At 48.1% G+C, this 26,058-nt stretch overlaps 1 protein-coding gene across 1 annotated transcript in view; it reads right to left on the bottom strand.

The window, feature by feature from the left end:
• IL31RA (interleukin 31 receptor A) overlaps nt 1–26,058 on the bottom strand; it is a 102,454-nt gene that overhangs the window by 46,853 nt on the left and 29,543 nt on the right. Inside the window, exons 6-7 of the mRNA XM_063962497.1 lie at nt 8,862–9,013; nt 8,509–8,674 (exon numbers count right to left, since the gene is read on the bottom strand). Coding sequence (XP_063818567.1) covers nt 8,509–8,674; nt 8,862–9,013 — 318 coding nt within the window. The remainder of the gene's footprint in view (nt 1–8,508; nt 8,675–8,861; nt 9,014–26,058) is intronic.

Genomic DNA, 26,058 nt, shown 5'->3' with positions numbered 1-26,058 from the left:
CTTTCGGCCAAATGCAGGGGCCACTTCTCTCTGCTCATCCTTCTGGACCTCTCTGCTGCCTTCGACACCGTAGATCATCCTCTCCTCCTCCGCACACTCCAAAACGTTGGCCTCTCTAGCACTGTCCTTGACTGGTTTTCTTCTTACCTCACTAACCGCTCCTTCTCTGTGTCTGCCTCCAGCACCACCTCACACCCTTCCATCCTTCCTGTTGGTGTCACTCAGGGTTCTGTCCTTGGACCCCTTCTGTTCTCCCTGTATATCTCTTTCCTGGGTGCGCTCATTAACTCATTTGGCCTTCAATACCACCTCTATGCTGATGACACACAACTCTACCTCTCATCTCCTGATCTGTCCCCCTCTGTCCTCTCTCAGATTTCCAGCTGCCTCTCCGCAATCTCCTCCTGAATGTCGGAACGCTCTCTAAAGCTCAACATGGACAAAACTGAACTCATCATCTTCCCCCCATCCAGAGCAACACTCCCGACCAATATCTCCATCATTGTTGACAACACCACCATCTCCCCCGTTCCCCAACTCCGCTGCTTGGGCATCACTCTTGACTCCTCCCTCTCCTTTGCACCCCACATCCAAGCTCTGGCACAATCCTGTCGTTTCCAGCTACGCAACATTGCTCGTATCAGACCATATCTCTCCCAGAGTGCAACTAAACTCATCATCCACTCACTGGTCATCTCACGACTTGACTACTGCAATGTCCTCCTCACTGGCCTCGCTTGCTCCCATCTTGCTCCCCTCCAATCTGTCCTGAACTCCGCAGCTAGGCTTATCTTCCTCTCCCGCCGCACTAATGACCGTCGCCTCTCCACCACCCTGGTCACTGCTTCCCATGCACGAGTTCAGGATTTTGCCCGTGCTGCACTCCTTCAGTGGAATGCACTCCTCCACTCCATTAGACTCTCCCCGACCTTGCAAAGCTTCAAACGGGCACTAAAAACCCACCTATTCATCAAAGCATACCCTCCCGATGCATAACCGAGTGCTGAAGCCGCGCCTCCACCCCCCTGCCTCATGCCGTGAACATCTCAGCTTTGCTTGCATACTGCCATCAGGCTACCTTCCACTTGCCTGCGCCTCTTGTCATCTGTCTGTCGCCCCTCCCCACTAGATTGTTAGCTCTTCAGAGCAGGGCCCTCTTTCCTCTTGTTATCTAAGCCCTCGTCTCGACACATTTCACTCGCAGCTCTCCCCTACTCAACGACCATCTTTATCCTGCTAGTAAAGGCTCATCTCCATCTATGGCCACCAGCCTCTAGTAGTACGATGATCACTCCATCAATACTTACATCTTAGCTGTATTATGTCTTGAGAACGTGTGGTGCTCTGTTACCTGTACTCTATTTCTGTTATTTATTTACTGTAATGCTATGTTTTGTCTTCCTGTACTGTCCTTTGTACGGCGCTGCGAAACACATGTGGTGCCTTATAGATAAAATGTAATAATAAAAATAATAATAACTCCGGAATGCCTATGACCCTCAGATTGTTATGCCTACTGTGATTTTCAAGGTCATCTAGCTTCTCTGAGAGGTCAGAGACCTCCAACTGCTTGGCTTGTAAGGAATGTTGCGCCTCTTCCAAGTTATCCTCCAAGGTCGATATCCTCTGCTCCGCTTCGTCGAGGTGGGTGGAGTGTTGACTGAGCAGGGCCGATGAGGACTCTATGGCTTCTTTAATGCCCGCCAACTTCTCATCGAGGAGAGGCCCCAAGACTGCCAATAGGTCTTTATGTTTCATATTAGGTTGTTTCACAGGCGGTCGTGATTTGCGGGAACGCTGGGACAAGGAGCATGTAGTTGAGTGATCAGAATCGGATGAATCAACACAGGGAGTGTCCTCTCCTGGTTGCTGAGTAGTGCCTGCGGACATTACGTGCAAAGGTATCACAAACTTTTTCATGCAGGAGTATCAGAGAAAAGGGGCGACCACAAAGCACAGAGAGCCCGAATAGTAAAGGGTGTAGCGGGTCTCACATACTAGGCAAACATATTCAAGGTAACCACATCTCGGTTACTGTACTCAGAGGTGTGGAGGTCTACATACTAGCCCCACGCACGCTGGCCCGCTGTGGCCTTGGAGCACGTCATTGTCTCAAATATTATCTCTGACCCCGGATTGTGTCTAAATCGAGGCCCTGGCTCCGACGCGTAGACCAGGCCGCAATCCGCGGGAGCCTCCAGGTGCTCCCCGATTCCGCAGCTCTGGTCAGGCTGCAACAGGGGGATGATAAGGGGGCTTGGGGGAGCGGTAGACAGTGAAGGAGCAGGCCTGAGCAGTCCAGGAGGGCAAGGAAGGTGACATAAAAGCAGGAGCTCAAGCAAGCTGCTACTGCTCTCCTCCGGTGCCAGGCCATGCCCCCAAAATCTGCACTTTAATGGAGCCTAACTTTAGGCCCGCATCCATGCCTGATTGCAAAAAATGGAGAAAACGACCCAGCTGAAATTCTTCCGTAGGCGCCTTCTTGGATTCGCACCAAGACACATATTTTCTCCAAATACGGTGGTAATGCTCCGCCGTTACCTCCTTTCTAGCCTTCAGTAAAGTCGGAATGACTTCTCCGGGAATACCCTTTCGAGCTAGAATTTGGTGGTCAACCGCTATGCCGTCAAATGCAGCCGCGGTAAGTCTTGGAACACGCACGGCTCTTGCCGTAACAGATCCTCTCTCATTGGAAGAGGCCAGGGATCTTCCATGAGCAATTCCTGAAGATCCGGATACTAGGCCCTCCTTGGCCAGTCTGGAACAACGAGTATCGTCTGAACTCCTGTTCTTCTTATGATTTTTAACACCTTTGGAATGAGCGGAAGTGGAGGGAACACATAGACCGACTGAAACACCCACGGCGTCACTAGCGCGTCCACTGCAAGTGCCTGAGGGTCCCTCGACCTGGAACAATATGCCTGAAGCTTCTTGTTGAGGCGAGACGCCATCATGTCTACTTGAGGAAGTCCCCAACGTCTTGTCACTTCTGCAAAGACCTCTTGATGAAGACCCCACTCTCCTGGATGGAGATCGTGTCTGCTAAGGAAGTCTGCCTCCCAGTTGTCCACGGCTGGTATGAAGACCGCTGACAGAGCTCTTACATGTCTTTCTGCCCAGCGAAGAATGTTTGTGGCCTCCTCCATTGCTGCTCTGCTCCTTGTTCCGCCCTGGCGGTTTACGTGCGCCACCGCTGTTATGTTGTCCGACTGAATCAGGACGGGTAGGCCGCGAAGGAGATGTTCTGCTTGCAGAAGGGCGTTGTAAATGGCCCTTAATTCCAGGATGTTTATGTGCAGACAAGCTTCCTGGCTTGACCGTTTTCCCTGGAAATTCTCCCCTTGAGTAACTGCTCCCCAACCCCGGAAACTCGCATCTGTGGTTACCAGGACCCAATCCTGGATCCCAAATCAGCGACCCTCCAGTAGGTGAGAACTTTGGAGCCACCACAGTAGAGAAATCCTGGCCTTGGGGGACAGGCATATTCTCCGGCGCATGTGTAGATGGGACCCGGACCATTTGTCCAACAGGTCCCACTGAAACGTTCTAGCATGAAATCTGCCAAACGGAATGGCCTCGTAGGCCGCTACCATCTTCCCCAGCACTCGAGTGCACTGATGAATCGACACTCTTGCCGGTTTCAGAAGGTCCTTGACCATGGACTGGATTTCCAGAGCTTTTTCCCCCGGGAGAAAAACTCTCTGTAGATCCATGTCCAGAACCATGCCCAAGAACGACAGCCGTGTTGTCGGAATCAACTGCGACTTTGGCAAATTTAGGAGCCATCCATGTTGCTGCAGAACAGTCAGGGACAGCGCAACGTTTTTTTAGCAATAGCTCCCGTGATCTTGCCTTTATCAGGAGATCGTCCAAGTACGGGATAATTGTGACCCCTTGCTTGCGCAGGAGCACCATCATTTCCGCCATGACCTTGGTAAAAATCCTCGGGGCCGTGGAAAGACCAAACGGCAACATCTGAAATTGGTAGTGACAATCCTGAAAAGCGAACCTCCGGTACGTCTGATGAGGAGGATATATGGGGACATGTAGGTAAGCATCCTTTATGTCGACTGATACCATAAAATCCCCTCCCTCTAAACTGGAGATCACTGCACGCAGAGATTCCATCTTGAAATTGAAACTTTTCAAATACAGATTGAGGGACTTTAAATTCAGAATCGGTCTGACCGAGCCATCCGGCTTCGGGACCACAAACAGGCTTGAATAAAACCCTTCTCCCCGTTGTGACGGGGGCACCTCGACAATGACCCGCTGCTGACACAGCTTCTGTATTGCCGCACTCACTACCTCGCTTTCCGGAAGGGAAGCTGGTAAGGCCGATTTGAAAAATCGGCGTGGAGGCACGTCTTGAAACTCCAGTTTGTATCCCTGGGTCACAATTTCTAGCACCCAAGGGTCCAGGCCCGAGTGAACCCAGACCTGACTGAAAAGCTAAAGACGCGTGCCCACCGGTGCGGACTCCCGCAGGGGAGCCCCAGCGTCATGCGGTGGACTTGGCAGAAGCCGGGGAGGACTTCTGCTCCTGAGACCCTGCCGCGTCCGGTGATCTCTTTCCCTTTCCCTTACCTCTGGCAAGGAAGGATGACCCACGTCCTTTCTGCAACTTCAGCGACCGAAAGGACTGCATCTGGTATTGAGGCGTCTTCTTTTGCTGCGGAGGAACAAAGGGGGTAATTCCAAGTTGATCGCAGCAGGATTTTTGTTAGCAATTGGGCAAAACCATGTGCACTGCAGGGGAGGCAGATATAACATGTGCAGAGAGAGTTAGATTTGGGTGGGGTGTGTTCAATCTGCAATCTAATTTGCAGTGTAAAAATAAAGCAGCCAGTATTAACCCTGCACAGAAATAAAATAACCCACCCAAATCTAACTCTCTCTGCACATGTTTTATCTGCCTCCCCTGCAGTGCACATGGTTTTGCCCAATTGCTATTAAAAATCCTGCTGCGATCAACTTGGAATTACCCCCAAAAGGCAGAAACGAGGACTTACCCGCAGTAGCTGCAGAAACCAGGTCCGCGAGGCCTTCACCAAATAAAACTTCCCCCTTATAGGGCAGAGCCTCCATAGCCTTTTTAGAATCAGCATCACCATTCCATTGAAGAGTCAACAATGCCCTCCTAGCCGAGACTGCTATGGCATTGGCCCTCGATCCCAAGAGGCCAATATCCCTCACAGTATCCTTGAGATAGACCGCAGCGTCCTTGATATGACCCAGTGTCAACAGTACGCTATCCTTGTCCAGAGTGTCTATTTCAGATAACAATGTATCAGCCTACTTTTCAATAGCGTTACTCACCCATGCTGACGCCACGGCTGGCCTGAGCAGCGTACCTGTCGTGACATAAATAGACTTCAAGGTAGTTTCCTGCCTACGATCAGCCAGATCCTTAAGGGCCGCCATTTCAGGTGACGGCAACGCCACCTTCTTGGATAAACGGGCTAGAGCTTTGTCCACTGTGGGGGTCGACTCCCACCTAACCCTATCCTGGGAAGGAAACGGGTATGCCATAGCAATTCTCCTGGGAATCTGCCACCGTTTATCCGGGGTTTCCCAGGCCCTTTCAAAAAGAGCATTCATTTCATGCGAGGAAGGAAACGTTACCTCCGGCTTCTTCCCCTTAAACATGCAGACAGGGGCAGCGGGGTCCTCTGTGATATGTAACACATCTTTTATTGCCACAATCATGTATTGAATACTCTTAGCCACCTTAGGATGTAGCTTCGCATTATCGTAGTCGACACTGGAGTCAGAGTCCGTGTCGGTATCCGAGTCTGATATCTGGGTAAATGAACGTTTTTGGGACCCCGAGGGTGCCCGAGTGAGTGGGACTACCTCTCCCATGGAATGCCTCCATGCCTGGTTCTGAGCCTCGAATTTATCCAACCTCTTATGTAACAAAGCAACACTCTTATTCAAAACGCTCCACATCTCCACCCAATCAGCAATCGGCTGTGCCAACGGAGTCACTCCTTCATTCTGTTTAGCCCCCACATGCGCCTCCTCCTGGGAAGAGCCTTCAGCCTCAGACATGTCGACACACACGTACCGACACCACTCAACACACTGGGCTACAGGGGACAGACCCACAGCAAGGCCTTTCAGAGGGAAAGAGAAAGAGTTTGCCAGCTCACACCCAGCGCCCCACCGGTCAGAAACCTGTAAGCGCTGTTATATATTATAACAATATTAACCAACACCAAATTTGTGCCCCCCCCCCCCTCGTTTTTCAAGCACCCAGTTACTTGTGTGCAGTGAAGGGCCAGGAGTAGCGTCTCTTCAGCAAGCTGTGGAGAGAAAATGGCGCTGGTTAGAGCTGGAGGACGAAGCCCCACCCCCTACATGGCGCGCTTCCATCCCGCTTTTTTATGCTGGCGGGGGTCCCTGAAATGGTGCCACCGCACCTTACATACATGCCAGCCCCTTATTTGAGGTAATATTTGCTGCCCAGGGCGCCCCCCCCTGCGCCCTGCACCCTTGCAGTGCCTTGTACGTGTGGGAGCAATGGCGCGCAGCGCGGCCGCTGCGCTGTACCTCAGGAAGACTGAAGTCTTCTGCCGCCTTCACGAAGTCTTCGTTGCTTCTATTACTCACCCGTCTTCTGACTTCTGGCTCTGTGAGGGGGACGGCGGCACAGCTCCGGGAGTGAGCTGCAAGGCGACCCAAGCGATCAGACCCTCTGGAGCTAATGGTGTCCAGTAGCCTAAGAAGCAGAGCCTTGTAACTCACAGAAGTAGGTCTGCTTCTCTCCCCTCAGTCCCACGATGGTGGAAGCCTGTTGCCAGCAGTGCTCCCTGAACATAAAAAACCTAACAAAAGTCTATTTCCAGAGAAACTCAGGAGATCCCCCTGTATGTGACCAGTCTCCTCTGGGCACAGAATCTAACTGAGGTCTGGAGTAGAGGCATAGAGGGAGGAGCCAGTTCACACCCATTTAAAGTCTTAAAGTGCCCATGTCTCCTGCGGAGCCCGTCAATACCCCATGGTCCTTTCGGAGTCCCCAGCATCCTCTAGGACGTAGGAGAAAACTGAATGCCTGAGCACGGAGGCGGGGTTACAGGGGAGAGGAGCCGAGCATTCTGAGATACACTGAAAGCTTAACTGTTTGTTGCCCCGGACTCTCATCCACCCTCTACGACCCCAATGTTCCCGGTGGAACCCCTATGAATTCTGACAAAGAAAATTTGGATTTGTCATGAAGATCTTTAGAGTATAGGTAATATCATATCAGGAGTTTAGGCATGCATAAGTTTAATACAAAATGAAATAATGCTAAATAGTCACTGTGCCTGATAATAAAATAAGGTTGGGTGGGGTAAATTGGGTAAGTTGGGTACCATTACTGCTTCTGTCGTCAAGACAACACAACATAGGATTGCATACATTTCCAATGATGTAGTGTGGCACACTTAACAAACTCTATTCATTGCTATGTACCTGTAAAATCATCAAAGTTTATGTGACAGGCAGTTCAAATGACAGTGCAAGAAGCACGAGTGTGGCAATATGCTTGAAGACAAATTCCTCACAATAAAGAAATATTAGTTTTGGGTGTGGTTAATATACATATTGCCACCTGCATTCAAATATGTCCCCCGGTGTCTGTAGCGTTCTAGTTCAGAAAGGTTTCCTACTTTTTCATTTAATTTATTTACACAGAGCAAGGACTTTGTCAACTTTGCTGTTTAAAGGCTTGCCAAAGTATGACAGAGGATTTCCTGTGCATCAGATAAATCCACCTCCATCCCCAGAGGAGTATAGGTAAGTGAACTTTCAGATTTTATTTTATTCCACCAAATGTTTTGCTTTTGTGTGACATTAGGCTTTACAGGGTTATCCAGACAAATTAATAATTTATCAACCCTGTTTGTGACTTTGGTCTTATGACAGTCGTTAATTTTTGGTATTTGTATGTATTTATCTGACTTTTCCAGCTCTAATAAAATCACACTCCATAATAATGAGCTGTCCTTATAGGCACTGATAGCTCTGTTACCCCCATCATGTATATGGAGTCCCTCAGGTATGGCAGACCACAACTGACACCTCAAATGCTCCCAACACTGAATTACTGAATTTGCCTTGAATGCAGCCTCCAAACTCAAAGTCACCAGTATTTTCCTGAGCAGGAAGGCTCTTTTCAAAGTCCCCCGAGGAGACAGTGGTGTGCCATGATTACCCACGTTGGTTGGCAGGAGAGCAAATCTTGGTGTAGTTTCTATAGAAATTAACCAAACACCTATATACAGTACATCCATGTTCCTGCTCCATAAGGTAAGTGGCCCTCAGTAACAGTATACTTTTAGTGCACAGTCTGTAAACTGACCCCTAGAGGAGACGGTGGGGACCACTGTGGATTTTCCCTATACCCATGTGGGCCATTATGACCCTGAGCCTATGAATTGCTAGCCCTTTAACAATTCCTATAATAGCTTAATAATGCTAAACAATAACTTCTAATTTTTTTTAAACCTTAGACCAACCTACCTTGTTCTGCGGTCCTTCCTTTCATCTCTTTACCCCACTCACTCCAAAGAATTTGACCATTGTTTCCAATACATCTAAGTGACATGGCATACTCTGTGAACGCATTGAGTCCTGTGAGATTATAACTCGCTTCCACTTTTTCCATATAAATATTATGACAATAGTTCTGGAATTACAATAGGAGATTACTGTTAGCATTATTCTGAGATTAAGGAGCCCAATTGAGAACACTCATTACAGAACTTTGGTATGTTTAAAGCATCCACCTGGCTGGCTCTCCATGAATATAATATTTGTAATTACACACATATATATATATATATATATATATATATATATATATACACACTGACCCATTCACCAGCCAGCAACTCGCTGTACCGTAGACTGCATTTCACATCTAACCCATCTGGTGCCAGGGTAGGTCTTCTCCATGTCAATACAAATGATGGAACCGCATCATGTAGGGTTTTCAAAGAGAGAACTTCAGGGGGATCCAGTTTCACTAAATAAATCACAAGATCAATTTTTCAATTAAATCCTCTGACAAATTATTATAATATTTTGTCCTTACGCTCTACATATATATTTAATGCAAGATATCTAAACTAAAATCAAATACATACCTCCAGTCCATTGAATAATAGGAAGTGATACCTTTAAAAATAGAAAAGTTACCATCTAGATGGGAGGAGCTTCAATAAAAGTAAGTGAAGTTATTAACAATCTGTGGGAATCAAAGAAATGTATCGGGTAGCTATATAAATGGTTGTAGACAGTGACAATAAGATGGCTTCATACACGTATCAAGTGACTCATGCTGCCAATAGATATAGGCAACAACTAAATCAGTATAAGATCATAAGATCATAGTAACTAGGTTCCCTGAGAACCGAACCCGCCCGATCTTCACCACCCGAGATCGGATCCGAGTCAGGCTCGGGTTTTCCCACTTGACTCGGAAACCAGAACGAGGCAAAATGTCATCACCTCGCTGTCGGATTCTCGCAGGGTTTGGATTCCATATAAGGAGTAGCGCATCACCATCATTTTCACTCCGGCTTTAGAGAGTGTAGAGAGAGGACGTGTCTCCGTCCTCAGTGTCCTGCATCAGTTCAGTGGTAGTGTCTTGTGCTGCATCAGTCCTGCCACAGTGGTTGTGTCCTCTGCTGCCATATGTCCAGTGCTGCTGTATAAGTTCAGTCCATTGCAGTGGTGCTGTGTTATCCTGCATCAGTCCAGTGGTGGTGTCCCTGTGCTGCTGTATATGTCCAGTGATATGGACGTATACTGTATGTCCATTGATACTGCCTTATATGTCCAGCGGTACTGCCGTATAAGTCCAGTTATCCTGCCGTATAATTCCAGTGGTACTGCCGTATAAGTCCAGTCCAGTGATACTGCCGTATATGTCCAGTGGTACTACCGTATAAATCCAGTGATCCTGTCATATAATTCCAGTGGTACTGGTTTATAACTTCAGTCCAGTGATACTGCCGTATATGTCCAGTGGTACTGCCGTATAAGTCCAGTGATCCTGCCGTATAAGTCCAGTGGTACTGGCGTATAAGTCCAGTGGTAATTTTTCTCAGGGTTTGCCCTGTGTGGTGTAGAGGTACACTCTCCTGTACCACACATTGTTATATAACTCCAGAAAAATAATGGAGAACAAAAATTTGGAGGAAAAAATAGGGAAAGATCAAGAACCACTTCCTCCTAGTGCTGAAGCTGCTGCCACTAGTCATGACACAGACGATGAAATGCCATCAACGTCGTCTGCCAAGGCCGATGCCCAATGTGATAGTAGAGGGCATGTAAAATCCAAAAAGCCAAAGTTCAGTAAAAAGACTTAAAATAAGAAATTGAAATGATCTGAGGAGAAACATAAACTTGCCAATATGCCATTTATGACACGGAGTGGCAAGGAACGGCTAAGGCCCTGGCCTATGTTCATGACTAGTGGTTCAACTTCACATGACGATGGAAGCCCTCATCCTCCCGCTAGAAAAATGAAAAGAGTTAAGCTGGAAAAAGCACAGCAAGGAACTGTGCGTTCTAAGATGATATCACAAATCCCCAAGGAGAGTCCAAGTGTGTCAGCGGTTGCGATGCCTGACCTTCCCAACACTGGACGGGAAGAGGTGGCTCCTTCCACCATTTGCACTCCCTCTGCAAGTGCTGGAAGGAGCACCCACAGTCCAGTTTCTGATATTCAAATTGAAGATGTCACTGTTGAAGTACACCAGGATGAGGATATGGGTGTTGCTGGCACTGAGGAGGAAGTTTACGATGAGGATTCTGATGGTGATGTGGTTTGTTTAAATCAGGCACCGGGGGAGACACCTGTTGTCCGTGGGATGAATAAGGCCATTGTGATGCCCGGGCAAAATACCAAAAAAGCCACCTCTTCGGTGTGGAATTATTTCTCCACAAATCCAGACAACAGATGTCAAGCGGTGTGTTGCCTCCGTCAGTCTGTAATAAGTAGGGGTAAGGACGTTAACCACCTAGGAACAACCTCCCTTATACGTCGCCTGCAGTGCATTCATCAGAAGTCAGTGTCAAGTTGTGAAACTTTGGGTAAGAGCGTAAGCAGTCCACTGACACCTAAATCCCTTCTTCCTCTTGTACCCAAGCTCCTGCAAGCCACACCACCAACACCCTCAACATCAACTTCCTCCTTAGTCAGGAACGTCAGTAGTCCTGCAGGCCATGTCACTGGCAAGACCGAGGAGTCCTCTTCTAAACGGGATTCCTCCGGAGGATCCTTGAGTGGTACGCCTATTGCTGCTGCTGTTGCTGCCGCTGCTGTTGTTGCTGTTGGCAGTTGATCATCATCCCAGAGGGGAAGTCAGAAGACCACTTGTACTAGTTCAACTAAGCAATTGACTGTCCAGCAGTCCTTTGTGAGGAAGATGAAATATGACAGCAGTCATCCTTTTGCAAAGCGGATAACTGAGGCCTTGACAGCTATGTTGGTGTTAGACGTGCATCCGGTATGCACCATTAGTTCAGTGGGACTTAGAGAATTGTTTGAGGTAGTGTGCCCCCTGTACCAAATCCCATCTAGGTTCCACTTCACTAGGCAGGCGATACCAAGAATGTACAAAGACGTCAGAAAAAGTGTCCTCAGTGTCCTAAAAAATGCAGTTGTACCCACTGTCCACTTAACCACGGACATGTGGACAAGTGGAACAGGGCAGACTAAGAACGATATGACTGTGAGAGCCCACTGGGTAGATGTATTGCCTCCCGCAGCAACAGCAGCAGCAGCACCAGTAGCAACATCTCGCAAACGCCAACTCGTTCCTAGGCAGGCTACACTATGTATCACCGCTTTCTGTAAGAGGCACACCGCTGACAACCTCTTATGGAAACTGAGGGGCATCATCGCACAGTGGCTTACCTCAATTAGACTCTCCTGTGGATTTGTGATATAGGACAATGCCACCAATATTGTGCATGCATTACATCTGGGGAAATTCCAGCATGTCCCATGTTTTGTACATACAATAAATTTGGTGGTGCAGAAATTTTTTATAAATGACGGGTGTGCAGGAGATGCTGTTGCGGGCCACTTTCGGCATTCAGCCACCGCATGCCAAAGACTGGAGCGCCATCAAACACTCCTGAACCTGCCCTGCCATCACCTGAAGCAAGAGGTGGTAATGAGGTAGAATTCAACACTCTATATGCTTCAGAGGATTGTGGAGCAGCAAAAGGCCATTTAAGCCTATACATCCACCTACGATATAGGCAAAGGAGGGGGAATGCACCTGACTCAAGCGCAGTGGAGAATGATTTCTGTCTCGTGCAAGGTTCTCCAACCCTTCGAACTTGCCACACATGAAGTCAGTTCAGGCACTGCCAGCTTGAGTCAGGTCATTCCCCTCATCAGGCTTTTGCAGAAGCAGCTGGAGAAATTGAAGGAAGAGCTAAGACGGAGCGATTCCGCAAAGTATGTGGGACTTGTGGATGGAGCCCTTCATTCGCTTTGCCAGGATTCAAGGGTGGTCAGTCTGTTGAAATCAGAGCACTACATTTTGGCCACCGTGCTCGATCCTAGGTTTAAAGCCTACGTTGTATCTCTCTCTCCGGCAGACACAAGTCTGCAGAGGTTCAAAAACCTGCTGGTGAGAAAATTGTCAACTAAAGCGGAACATGACCCATCAACAGTTCCTCCTTCACTTTCTCACGCAACTGCGGCTGCGAGGAAAAGGATAAGATTTCCTAGCCTACCCGCTGGTAGTGATGCAGGGCAGTCAGGAGCGAGTGCTGACATCTGGTCTGGACTGAAGGACCTGCCAACGATTACGGACATGTCTACTGTCACTGCATATGATTCTGTCACCATTGAAAGAATGGTGGAGGATTATATGAGTGACACCATCCAAGTAGGCATGTCAGACAGTTCGTACGTATACGGTCAGGAAAAAGAGGAAATTTGGATGCCCTTGCACAAACTGGCTTTATTTTAACTAAGTTGCCCTCCTCTAGTGTGTACAGTGCAGCCGGTAACCTTGTCAGTGATCGGGGTAGGAGGTTACTTCCACAAAATGTGGAGAAGATGATGTTCATCAAAATGAAATATAAATTCCTCCAGGAAGACCTTTACCAGCAATTGCATACAGAAAGTACACAGGGACCTGTGATGATGGATTCCAGTGGGGACGAATTAATACTCTGTGAGGAGGAGGATGTACACAGTGAAAGGGGTGAGGAATTGGAGGATGAGGAGGAGGTGGACATCTTGCCTCTGTAGAGCCAGTTTGTGCAAGGAGAGATTGATTGCTTCTTTTTTGATGGTGGCCCAAACAAACCAGTCATTTCAGCCACAGTCATGTGGCAGACCCTGTTGCTGAAATGATTGGTTTGTTAAAGTGTGCATGTCCTGTTTATACAACATAAGAGTGGGTGGGAGGGCCCAAGGACAATTCCATCTTGCACCTCTTTTTCTTCTTTGCATCATGTGCTGTTTGGGGACTAGTTTTTTAAAGTGTCATCCTCTCTGACACTGCAGTGCATCTCCAGGGGCACTGCCGCATAAGTCCAGTCCAGTTGTGCTGTCTTGTGCTGCATCAGTCCAGTGGTTGTGTCATTTGCTGTATATTATTTACTCCAAATAAAAGGTTTATATACATTACTTATATAATTAGACAAATAATTTTTACAGGGTTTGCCCTGTGTGATGTAGGGGTACGCTCGCCTGTGCTGCATATTATTATAATAGCTCCAAATAAAAGGGTTATTATTATCCAAATTACTTTTACAGGCTTTGTCTTGTGTGTGTGGGGTTTAGGGGTACGCTCTCCTGTGCCACCAATATTGTGCGTGTATTACATCTGGGCACATTCCAGCATGTTCCATGTTGTTTGTGCCGCACACTTGTGTCGCTTAGCTTAGTCATACAGCTACCTCATTGCTCCTCTTTTTCTTCTTTGCACGATGTGCTGTTTGGGGCCTATTTTTTAAATCTGCCATCCTGGCTGCCACTGCAGTGCCACTCGTAGATGGGCCAGGTGTTTGTGCCGCACACTTGTGTCACTTAGCCTAGTCATACAGCGACCTCGGTGCAACTTTTAGGCCTAAAAACAATATTGTGAGGTGTTCAGAATAGACTGGAAATGAGTGTAAATGAATGTTATTGAGATTAATAATACCGTAGGATCAAAATTACCCACAAATTCTGTGAATTTAGCTGGTTTTATGTTTTTTATTCAAAAATCATCCAGATCCAAAACCAAAACACGAAAGGGTGGTTTTGGCAAAACCAATCCAGATCCAAAACACGAGGATGGAACCAGAACCAAAACCAAAACACAAAAAGTGCCCGCCGCACATCTCTAGATAAAGCAGAGGTACTGAAACATTTCCATGTTGTGATACAATAGGTATCATATCTTCTTTATATTTAATTTTCAATCTCCATTGCATATCTTCAACTTAATTATTTTCCTTTTAAGTCTTTTCATATCTTAAGGGGTGTACACACGTAGAGATGTGTGCTTACATTCTAAGCAATCTGACTAGATTGCTTAGAAGTTAAGCCATAGTTACCTACATTTTCTTTCTCCTCTCCGGGAGAAGCCCGGAGAGGAGACGCTGCAGTGTCTTCGGGGACGGACTGTGACATCACTAAGCCCCGCTCCCCGCATCTGGAAATGCCGCTATTCGCGGGTCCGTGGGAAGGGGGTGGGGCTAAAATGACGCGATTTGCGTCATTTTAACCCCTTCTCCACCCGACGGACCTGCGGGAAGTTATCTCTCCATCCTGCTCGCATCACTAGGGTGCGAGCAGGATGCGGGAGACCTGCCCACTCTTCCGGGGGTGCGGAGGGCTACCCCAAAAAACGTGAGCCTCCCGCAGCTTCCGGGAGAGTAGGTAAGTATGAGTTAAGCACACATCGCTCCATATGTATGTATGTGTATGCCCCATAGCGATGCATGCCAAATCTAGTCAGATCGCTCACTTCACCGCTGGGTGAAGTGAGGTTTTGTTTTTCCCCCCCATGCTCAGCAAACATCTCTACATGTGTACCCCCTTTTACACTTAATTCTAATGATACACTAATCTTTCCAGACCCTTGAAATCACTTCTATAGAGGAAATCACTTTTATTCTGTCATACCACTAATGCTGTTATCACATGGGGGACTACTGGAAAGTAAGAGAAACATCTAAATACCTTCCAATATATACAAGTGTTGAATCAGAACAAAACAGCCCCCAATCCCCATCTGCTAAGATGCACCCACATACAATCAACTTTTTGGCAAAACACTGCTCCTTTCACAGGTCACAGATTGGGAAAGTCCTGGGAAAATTGGGACATTAGGATGTATTGCATTTAGTTATTCACATTTGTCCCTGACCCAGTGAATCTTGCAGTATATATTCCCTACCACACAAACACACACACTAGGGCAGAGGTTCCCAAACTTTTTTGAATCACGGCGTCCTATAGTATCAGAATTTCTCATACGTCCTAGAGGATGCTGGGGACTCCAAAAGGACCATGGGGTATAGACGGATCCGCAGGAGCCTGGGCACAATATAAAGACTTAAACTGGGTGTGAACTGGCTCCTCCCTCTATGCCCCTCCTCCAGACCTCAGTTAGACTTTGTGCCCAGGAGTGATGGGTCACACACTAGGGGAGCTCTCCTGAGTTTCTCTGAAAGACTTTGTTAGGTTTTTTATTTTCAGGCAGACCTGCTGGCTACAGGCTCCCTGCATCGAGGGACTGAGGGGAGAGAAGTCAGACCTACTTCTTCTTAGTTAAGGGCTCTGCTTCTCGGCTACTGGACACCATTAGCTCCAGAGGGTTCGATCACTTGGTGCGCCTAGCTGCTTGTTCCCGGAGCCGCGCCGTCACCCCCCTCACAGAAGCCAGAAGAAAGAAGCCGGGTGAGTATTGGAAGAAAAGAAGACTTCAGTGACGGCAGAAGACTTCAGTAACGGAGGTAACAGCAGCGGTAGCACTGCGCTCCAGGCTCCCACACACCAACGTCTCTGGCAGGGTGCAGGGCGCTGGGGGGGAGCGCCCTGGGCAGCATATATATATATATATATATATAAAAGGTAGATCACTGGCGGGGGGACATACTTCGGTGCCCGAACACCGGGTATGTTCGCCCCGCCAGGGTGCCGCGAAAGGGAGGGAGCAGCAGCGGTAGCGCTGTGCTCCCTGCTACCACACACACACAATCAGCCTGCCGGGTGCAGGGCGCTAGGGGGGAGCGCCCTGGGCAGCATATATATATATATATATATATATAATATGTAGATCACTGACGGGGGGACATACTTAGGTGCCCGAACACCAGGTATGTTCACCCCGCCAGTGTGCCACGACAGGGAGGGAGCAGCAGCGGTAGCGCTGCGCTCCCTGCTCCCGCACACCATCGGCCTGCAGGGTGCAGGGCGCTGGGGGGGGAGCGCCCTGGGCAGCATTTATTGAATGATCCCAGGCGGGGGAACATACCCGGACGCCGGGTGTCTTCACCACGCCAGGGCACCGCAGCGTGCGCGCTGCGCTCCATGGCTCCCTCACACCAACGGCTTCCGTGGGTGCGGGGCGCAGGGGGGGCGCCCTGGGCTGCATTTATACATATAGGGGTATATACAGGGGGTTACTCCCTGTATATAAGTTCCCCCAACTCAATTTAGGGATATATTTATATATTTTGAGCGGGCTTAAGCGCACCGGGAAGTGGCGGAGCTTAGCCCTCACAGAGGAGTCAGCGCCATTTTCCTCAGATCCCCGCCAGGACTTGCTGGATAGTAAGTTGGAGGGGGGGGGGGGGGGGGGGGGGACAGTGTTTTTGATGCTACATGGGTGTCATATAGCATTATGTTTGCTAATGGACGCATAATCACTCTTATATTACATAAATTCACTGTTTCCCTGTTTGTACCCACTATTGGTTAGTCGACATATGTCGGCAGGTGTAAGGGCTTTGTCACAAGCTGCTGTGGGGATACCTGTCGGCTTCGCCGGCGCATGGCGGTACTTGATTCGGAAAATTAAGTATTGGCAAATTGGTGTTTGTGTGCTTAACACAGTAAACACGATAGGGGAGATACAGTTGTTTGTGGATGCCCTGTCGGCATCAATGGTATTTCCTGGGTAAAAAATTTATCAGGCTGTTATTGCCTTGTACCTGTATATATATGTATATTTATTGGTATATATGGGGGGAGTGTTATCAAAATTGTATTTGTATGCTTCCCTCAGACCCCTCGGGGTTCCGTGATTATTTTTTGCCTGCTTACTATTCCTTGCTGTTGACATTTACTAAGTTTCTGTCGACCATAACGTTCCTGGTAGATCCACATCGGGGGCATGTCCGTACATGGTCATACACATTCACAACACATTACTGTCACTAGGGACCTGACAGGTCTGGACAATCCACTTGCGTATAGGTTATATCTATATGTGTATATATGTAGATATAGGTTTATATATGCATGGTTAGGATATATGTGTTTTATTGTGTATTACATGATGTATATCCATGAATGCTAAAATAATGATATTCTTATCATGTGCTGATCGCTCTGTTGATTAAGCTCTAGATTGGCCGTGACGAGTTGGTTTCGATCCTCTCAAGGAGTCCGAATATCATTCTCTTCACAACGCGGAGAGAAAATTATGACAGTCAACTCCTGGTCGACGCAGAGCCCGGTCGCAAAGGATCATACACAGGCAGCTAAGTTAAATTTTATTTCTATATTTTGACCTTATTTGCACTGTATTCACTTGAGGGAGTGTTGTATTCGGGTAGGCATCCGATAGAATTACCCTACCCAGAGTGGGTAGGCTTGCCTATGGTTATTCTTCCTTATAACATTACAGCAGGCTGCCACGTGACAGCAGGAGGTGTGACCGGAAAAATGCGGAGGATGTCTCCGGGAGATGCTGGAGGGAGGTATACAGCTGTTTGGTGTGGCCTCTGTTCAGTCAATCTCGATGGATTCCACTGGTAAGTCTAACTTCGATACAGTTCTTTTTTCCTTTTCTGTGCAGACAGTGGAAGGTGAAAAGGTAAGAGTTCTGCAGCCTTGTTAGGTTCGCAGTAGTGGATGTCGTTTTCTGTTTCCTCCACATCCACCACTTGTCGCTGAGTCTATCGGGCTGGTCCCCACGCCGGTGGGCACTCGCCTACTATTTTTCAGTTGGTCCAGGAATAGACTAGGACCTGTGGGTTATTTATAGAATCCAAAGGGGAACATTCTGAGTTATGGAACAAAGAAAAAATAGACCCTTAGTGCGCTTAAATACTAATAGCAGCCCTTGGATACCAAAGGAACCTTTCACCGTGATTCACAAAAATGTAATAAAAACAAATGGATGTGGCACCACGTGGCGCTAATTTATACCCTCAAGAAAAAGGACCTTACACAATGGAGTCTGATTTGTTCTCAGAGGCGGTAAGGTTCATATGATGCATACAGGTTTCTAAAATGCAAAAGAACACACAAGTTGACACAACCATAGTGCAACTCTATTTTGACACCACACACGCTTCCATTAATATGGTCCCACTCACATAAGGCGGTTTTGATATTGCATGTAGATAATCAGAGGTGTTGAAATTGCCACTATCCCTCAATGGAACAAGACTCCTTACTGGATAGCTTAAAAAGAAAAAAGGCAATAGTGCACTAACGTCTTAAAAGACAAAAGGAATTTAATAAAACAATGCACTCACAAACAATGAATAAAAATCAACATGTAAAGGATCAGGTAGACTCTTGAACAGGAAAGCTGTTGCCAAGAATAATCACCGCAAAGTCCCAGGTGAAATGCCGTCTCCAACCGCACACACACCACAGCTCCCGTCCGTACGTCCTCGTCCTCACCAACTCCCTGCTTGGTGAGGACGAGGACGTACGGACGGGAGCTGTGGTGTGTGTGCGGTTGGAGACGGCATTTCACCTGGGACTTTGCGGTGATTATTCTCGGCAACAGCTTTCCTGTTCAAGAGTCTACCTGATCCTTTACATGTTGATTTTTATTCATTGTTTGTGAGTGCATTGTTTTATTAAATTCCTTTTGTCTTTTAAGACGTTAGTGCACTATTGCCTTTTTTCTTTTTAAGCTATCCAGTAAGGAGTCTTGTTCCATTGAGGGATAGTGGCAATTTCAACACCTCTGATTATCTACATGCAATATCAAAACCGCCTTATGTGAGTGAGACCATATTAATGGAAGCGTGTTTGGTGTCAAAATAGAGTTGCACTATGGTTGTGTGTTCTTTTGCATTTTAGAAACCTGTATGCATCATATGAACCTTACCGCCTCTGAGAACAAATCAGACTCCATTGTGTAAGGTCCTTTTTCTTGAGGGTATAAATTAGCGCCACGTGGTGCCACATCCATTTGTTTTTATAACATTCTGAGTTATGGTTGTTTCCCCTTACGGTTTTTCTAATAGTTCTTGCCGTTCCACTCTGGAAGGGAAGATAGAATGCAACGCCATACAGAGGTGTGTCAGTATCCGGTTGTCCCTGTATAAAGGTGCAAATCGTTGTTTCTCTCTGACTGTTCTTCGACACAGGGATTGGCTGTTGTTTCCAACGACACAGATGTCGGAGGTGGGTTTCAGAGTAGATAATGACCGGTTAAAGTCCGGTGTTTTTCCATGTGAAAAGAGGTCTGAAGTTCCACAGTTGGATCGGCTTTACTGTGACACTTCATCAAGGTGTTCCGTTACTTAACCGGTTGGGTGCGGACTGAGAGGCCTTTTTTGGTGAGCGGCTCTAATGCCAGAGTGGTTTTCAGGAGACCAGTTGGAAATGTGGTCCGGGTCTCACCTGCACATGCACCTGAATATAATCCTAACGGCCAGGACATCGCTCCTGTGGTGTCTGCTCGGTTCTCTCCTTCTAGAGGGATGAAGGTTCGGGTTCCGGGTGTAGATCCTGGTGTCCGTGCATACAGATCTCCGAGACGGAGGAGCAGTACTTGCAAGGGACGTGTTTCCAGGGGATAAGGTCGAGTTTGGAAAGCTTGTCTGCTATAAACGTTCTTGAATTAAGAGTTAGTTCGACAAATGTATTCTTCATGTTCTGCCCGTGTTAGTTCTGCTAGACGACTTGTCAGCAGTGGCGTAAGTAAACCGATATGGCGGAACAAGGGGCAAACCGGCAATGGCAGAAGATGCACAGTTTTGCCGTTGGGTGGAGAGTCTGGTAAACGCTATATTAGCAGTCTTCGTTCCGGAGGTGAACGACGGAGAAATAGATTTCCTCTGCTGACGCGATCTCCATCCGGGAGAAATTCAGTCATCATCGAGAAGTTTTCACAGATGTGACAAGTCTTTGAGGATTGTCGCAATTGGATATGTTGGCGTCTCGCCTCAATGATGGGCCTCAGGGATATTGTTCCAGGTCATGGGACGCTCAAGCTATAGCAGTGGACAACCTCGTGACACTGTGGGTGGTTTTAGTCAGTCTATGTGGCCTCTCCGCTTTCATTTTTTTTTTTTAGGTGATAAATGTGGGATGAACAAAGGTTCAGGCGATCCTCTTGGATCCGGTCTAGCCAAGGAAGGTTTGCTATCCAGTTTTTCATGATTTACTCATGGAAGATTCCTGCCCTCTTTCCTCTACGTGAGGATCTGTTACAACAAGATCAGGGCGTGTTTCAAGACTTACCGCGGCTGCGTCTCACGTCGTGGCGGTTGAATGCCATATCCTAAGCCGAAAGGGTGTTCCCAGTGAAGTCATTTCCTCAATTATTCAGGCTAAGAAAGAAGTAACGGCTAAGCTTTACCACCGTAGTTGGCGTAACTATGTGTTTTGGTGTGTATCCAGGAAGGCTCCTATGGAAGACTTTCAGCTAGGTCATTCTTATCCATACTTTACACACCGGTGTGGATGCAAGCCTAAAGTTGGGAGTGTGGCCTAATAATTTCTTTACAAAAATTTCTCTCTTGGAAGGTGGTCATGCTCTTGGCTTTGAAATCCGCAAGGCGGGTGTCGGAAGTGGTGGTTTTGTCTCACAAGAGCCTTGTTTGATCTTTCATGTGGATAGAGAGGAATTGAGAACTCGGTTAGTAGTTCTGCCAAGAGTGGTTTCTGGGTTTCGCAGAAATTGGCCTATTTTGATGCCGGTGGTTACTTAGGCATTAGCGGATTCAAATTCTCTCGATGTAGCCAGGGATTTGAATATTTAGGTCGCCAATTTGGCTCAGATTGGAGAAACAGGGGCTCTGTTTGTCTGGTATGTTCCCAGTATGGTTTGGGTGACTGTGTTATGCAGTCGGTTACACGCTGGATCTGTGATGCTATTTGGCATGTTTGTTCTACGGCTGGATTGCAGTCACCGAAGTCGGTGGAGGCCCATTATACTGGGAAGATGGGCTCTTCTTGGGCGGATGCCCGAGGTGTCTCGGCGGGTCAACTTTGCCGTGTGGATACTTGGTCGGGTTCAAACGCTTTTGCTATGCTCTACAAGTTTGATACCCTGGTTGAGGGGGACCTTTTGTTTGCTCAACCGGTGCTGCAGAGTCGTCCGCACTCTCCCGCCCGTTCTGGAGCTTTGGTATTGACCCCATGGTCCTTTTGGAGTCCCCAGCATCCTCTAGGACGTATGAGAAAATAGGATTTTAGTACCTACCGGTAAATCCTTTTCTCTTAGTCCGTAGAGGATGCTGGGCGCCCGTCCCAGTGCGCACTGTGTCTGCAGTTATTGCTTTTGGTTACACTCTAGTGGTGTTCCTTCTCTGTCAGACTGTTGCTGACGATGTTCATGCCATGGCATGCGGTGTCTTATTATTGGTTGTGTTGGCACACAGGTTGTGTTACATATTCTCTCAGAATGTGGCCGTGTCTTTTTCATGCCGTAGGCGGGTTTTCTTTTGAATGCCACGTTCTGCGGTATGTTCGTGGGGTGAGCTGGTGTGACACTCACCGTGTTTATTAATTCTTTCCTCGAAATGTCCATCTCTCCTGGGCACAGTTTCTAACTGAGGTCTGGAGGAGGGGCATAGAGGGAGGAGCCAGTTCACACCCAGTTTAAGTCTTTATAGTGTGCCCAAGCTCCTGCGGATCCGTCTATACCCCATGGTCCTTTTGGAGTCCCCAGCATCCTCTATGGACTAAGAGAAAAGGATTTACCGGTAGGTACTCAAATCCTATTTTTTTTCATGGCACCCAAAGGCCAAAAGTTTCTTATTGACAAATTTGGAAAGAAATATAAAATTAAGCAAAGTGGGTTTATATGTCATCCTTAGGTTCTATCGTGTGGTGAGGGTTAAGATTTGCTTCTGTTTGTCCAAATATTTTAAGACTGACAGCCACCAGCACTGGTTTTGCATATTACATTGACCATATATAATTTGTATTGGTCCTGGACCACCAAACCAGCGCACCCCTGCAAATGTCCTGAGACACCCCAGGGTGACACGGCACACAGTTTGAGTACCACTCCACTAGGGTCAATTTTGTCAGTGGCCATTTAACGTACCATTTTAGAAAACAGGAGCAACCTGGCGCAAATCCATGCAAACACAGGGAGAAAATGCAAACTCCAAACTCAGAGGACCTGGATTGGTAAATTTACAGACTGTACATCAAACCCATGAAATCAATGCTTTGAGACTGCAATGCTAACACTCATGTGCCACTATGCTGCCCAATACAGCAGCACAAGACGCCCAAGACCCACCTAGTGACATGTGCCTTGTCAGCAGGGAAATCAGGTGAACAGTAGTACTGTGGTAGCAGGGACATTAGATGGCCAGTAGTACTGTGTCAGTAGGGACATTAGATGGCCAGTAGTACTGTGTCAGCAGGGACATTAGATGGCCAGTAGTACTGTGTCAGCAGGGACATTAGATGGCCAGTAGTACTGTGTCAGCAGGGACATTAGATGGCCAGCAGTACCATGGCAGTAGGGACATTAGATTGCCAGTAGTACAGCGGCAGCAGGGACATTAGATGGCCAGTAGTACAGTGTCAGTAGGGACATTAGTTGGCCAGTAGTACAGTGTCAGCAGGGACATCAGGCGACCAGCAGTACTGTGTTAGCAGGGACATTAGATGGTCAGCAGGGACATTAGATGGTCAACAGTACTGTGTCAGCAGGGACATTAGATGGTCAACAGTACTGTGTCAGCAGGGACATTAGATGGTCAGTAGGGACATTAGATGGTCAGCAGTTCTGTGTCAGCAGGGACATTAGATGGTCAGTAGTTCAGTGACAGAAGGGACATTAGATGGCCAGTAGTACAGTGCCAGCAGGCAGTGCCGTAACTAGACATTTTAGCGCTGTGTGCAAGAAACTGCATTGGCGCCCCCTCCCATGCAAGATAGGGGCAGTGCACGCCAAAAATATATAGGGGCGTGGCTTCATGGGGAAGGGGCATGGCCACAAAATAATACCAATTCATACTACGGTGCACAGTAGTCTCCATTATTCAAATTATGCTGCACATTACGGCAGACAGCGTCCCCTTTTTTACACATTACGGCAGACAGAGTCCCCTTTTTACACATTACGGCAGACAGCGTCCCCTTTTTTACACATTACGGCAGACAGAGTCCCCTTTTTACACATTACGGCAGAGTCCCCTTTTTATACATTACGGCAGACAGCGTCCCCTTTTTTACACATTACGGCAGACAGCGTCCCCTATTTACACATTACGGCAGACAGCGACCCCCTTTTTACACATTACGGCAGACAGCGACCCCCTTTTTACACATTACGGCAGCCAGTCCCCCTTTTTACACATTGTGGCTGACAGAATAGATAGAGAGAGAGAGAGATACCATCTCTCCCCGCTGGCAGTCAGGCTGTTCGTGCTGGCAGATGATCAGATCCCTCATTGCAGGCAGCGGAGAAGGAGGAGGAGGGAGGGGGACTGGAGCCGCAGCAGCGCTGTGTCATTGGTAGTAGCGCTGCTGCAGCTGTCCCCTCTCCTTCCATATTGGCTGCCCGCTGCCGCTGTGAATGCTGGGATGAAGGAACTGCATCCCAGCATTCACAGCAGCGCCGGGCAGCCAATACGGAAGGAGAGGGGACAGCTGCAGTGGCGCTACTACCAATGACATAGCGCTGCTGCGGCTCCAGTCCCCCTCCCTCCTCCTCCTTCTCCGCTTCCTCCGGTGCTGCTCTCTCCTCCCCAGCACAGCGCACACAGCAGAGGCGGCATGTAATGAATCAATTTGACTCATTACATGCCGCTGGCCGTTGTGCCCTCAGGGCAACTGCGCTGTGTGCCAGGCACACCTGGCACACACGTAGTTACGGCCCTGCCAGCAGGTACCAGGTTTTTGAAAATCTGCCCTGGGGAACCGGAGATATCTGACTTCAAAGCAGTGGTCCCCATGAAAGCCTGTTAATTTATCTTCCCAGCCAGATCTTGGGTTCTTTCTGAAAGTATATTCCAAAAGCTGAGTCTCTTCACTGTCAGTGGACACTGTCAGTGGACACTGGCAGCTTGTCTCTACTATGCCCAGAACCAGAGATATCAGCCTTCTAGCAGCTGGTCCTTGCTCCAGCTCCACACACCTAAAATGCAGTTTCATATTTTCATTGGTGGATTGCTCTAGCTCCTGAACTCTGATACCCAGGTCCCCAGTACCTCCTGCAGTCAAGCAACCTGCCCTCCCACCAGAAAATGATGAATATTAAGCCCACTCCATTATCCACCCCTTCCCTACGTATTAAACACCCCCTACAACCCTGGAAGTCATGTACCAGGGCCCCTTCATTCAGTCCAATGCCCCCCTCTACAGTTTAGTGTTCTCCCTCCCGCCCCATCTGTGCAGTAAAGGAGTAATTCACAGAAATGACTGCTCCAGGTCCTACATGCTGAGCGGAAGATAAAACACCCCCTACTGCCCGCGGGACATCAAAACTGATAGCACCCGTCGCTCCTACCGCTGCAGGATGGGTAGGGGGCCCAGTAGTAACGTGGCAGCAGGGATATTAGATGGGCAGTAGTACAGTGTCAGAAGGGACATTAGATGGCCAGTAATACCGTGGCAGCAGGGACATTAGATGGTCAGAAGCACAGTGTCAGCAGGGATATTAGATGGGCAGTAGTACAGTGTCAGAAGGGACATTAGATGGCCAGTAATACCGTGGCAGCAGGGACATTAGATGGTCAGAAGCACAGTGTCAGCAGGGACATTAGATGGCCAGTAATACCGTGGCAGCAGGGACATTAGATGGCCAGTAATACCGTGGCAGCAGGGACATTAGATGGTCAGAAGCACAGTGTCAGCAGGGACATTAGATGGCCAGTAATACCGTGGCAGCAGGGACATTAGATGGCCAGTAATACCGTGGCAGCAGGGACATTAGATGGCCAGTAATACCGTGGCAGCAGGGACATTAGATGGCCAGTAGTACAGTGTCAGCAGGGACATTACATGGTCAGTAGTTAGGTGGCAGCAGGGACATTACATGGTCAGTAGTTCCGTGGCAGCAGGGACATTACATGGTCAGTAGTTCCGTGGCAGCAGGGACATTACATGGTAAGTAGTACAGTGTCAGCAGGAACATTAGATTGCCAGTAGTACAGTGTCAGCAGAGACATTAAATGGCCAGTAGTTCCGTGGCAGCAGGGACATTACATGGTCAGTAGTTCCGTGGCAGCAGGGACATTAGATGGCCAGTAGTACTGTGTCAGCAGGGACATTAGATGGCCAGTAGTACAGTGTCAGCAGGGACATTAGATGGCCAGTAATACAGTGGCAGCAGGGACATTAGATGGCCAGTAATACCGTGGCAGCAGGGACATTAGATGGCCAGTAGTACAGTGTCAGCAGGGACATTAGATGGTCAGTAGTTCCGTGGCAGCAGGGACATTACATGGTCAGTAGTTCCGTGGCAGCAGGGACATTACATGGTCAGTAGTTCCGTGGCAGCAGGGACATTACATGGTCAGTAGTACAGTGTCAGCAGGAACATTAGATTGCCAGTAGTACAGTATCAGCAGAGACATTAAATGGCCAGTAGTTCCGTGGCAGCAGGGACATTACATGGTCAGTAGTTCCGTGGCAGCAGGGACATTAGATGGCCAGTAGTA

The sequence above is a fragment of the Pseudophryne corroboree genome, chromosome 1 (assembly GCF_028390025.1).
Source record: "Pseudophryne corroboree isolate aPseCor3 chromosome 1, aPseCor3.hap2, whole genome shotgun sequence".
NCBI lineage: Eukaryota > Metazoa > Chordata > Amphibia > Anura > Myobatrachidae > Pseudophryne > Pseudophryne corroboree.
Note: the sequence above shows the minus strand (reverse complement) of the source record. Positions and strands in the feature narration are given on the sequence as shown.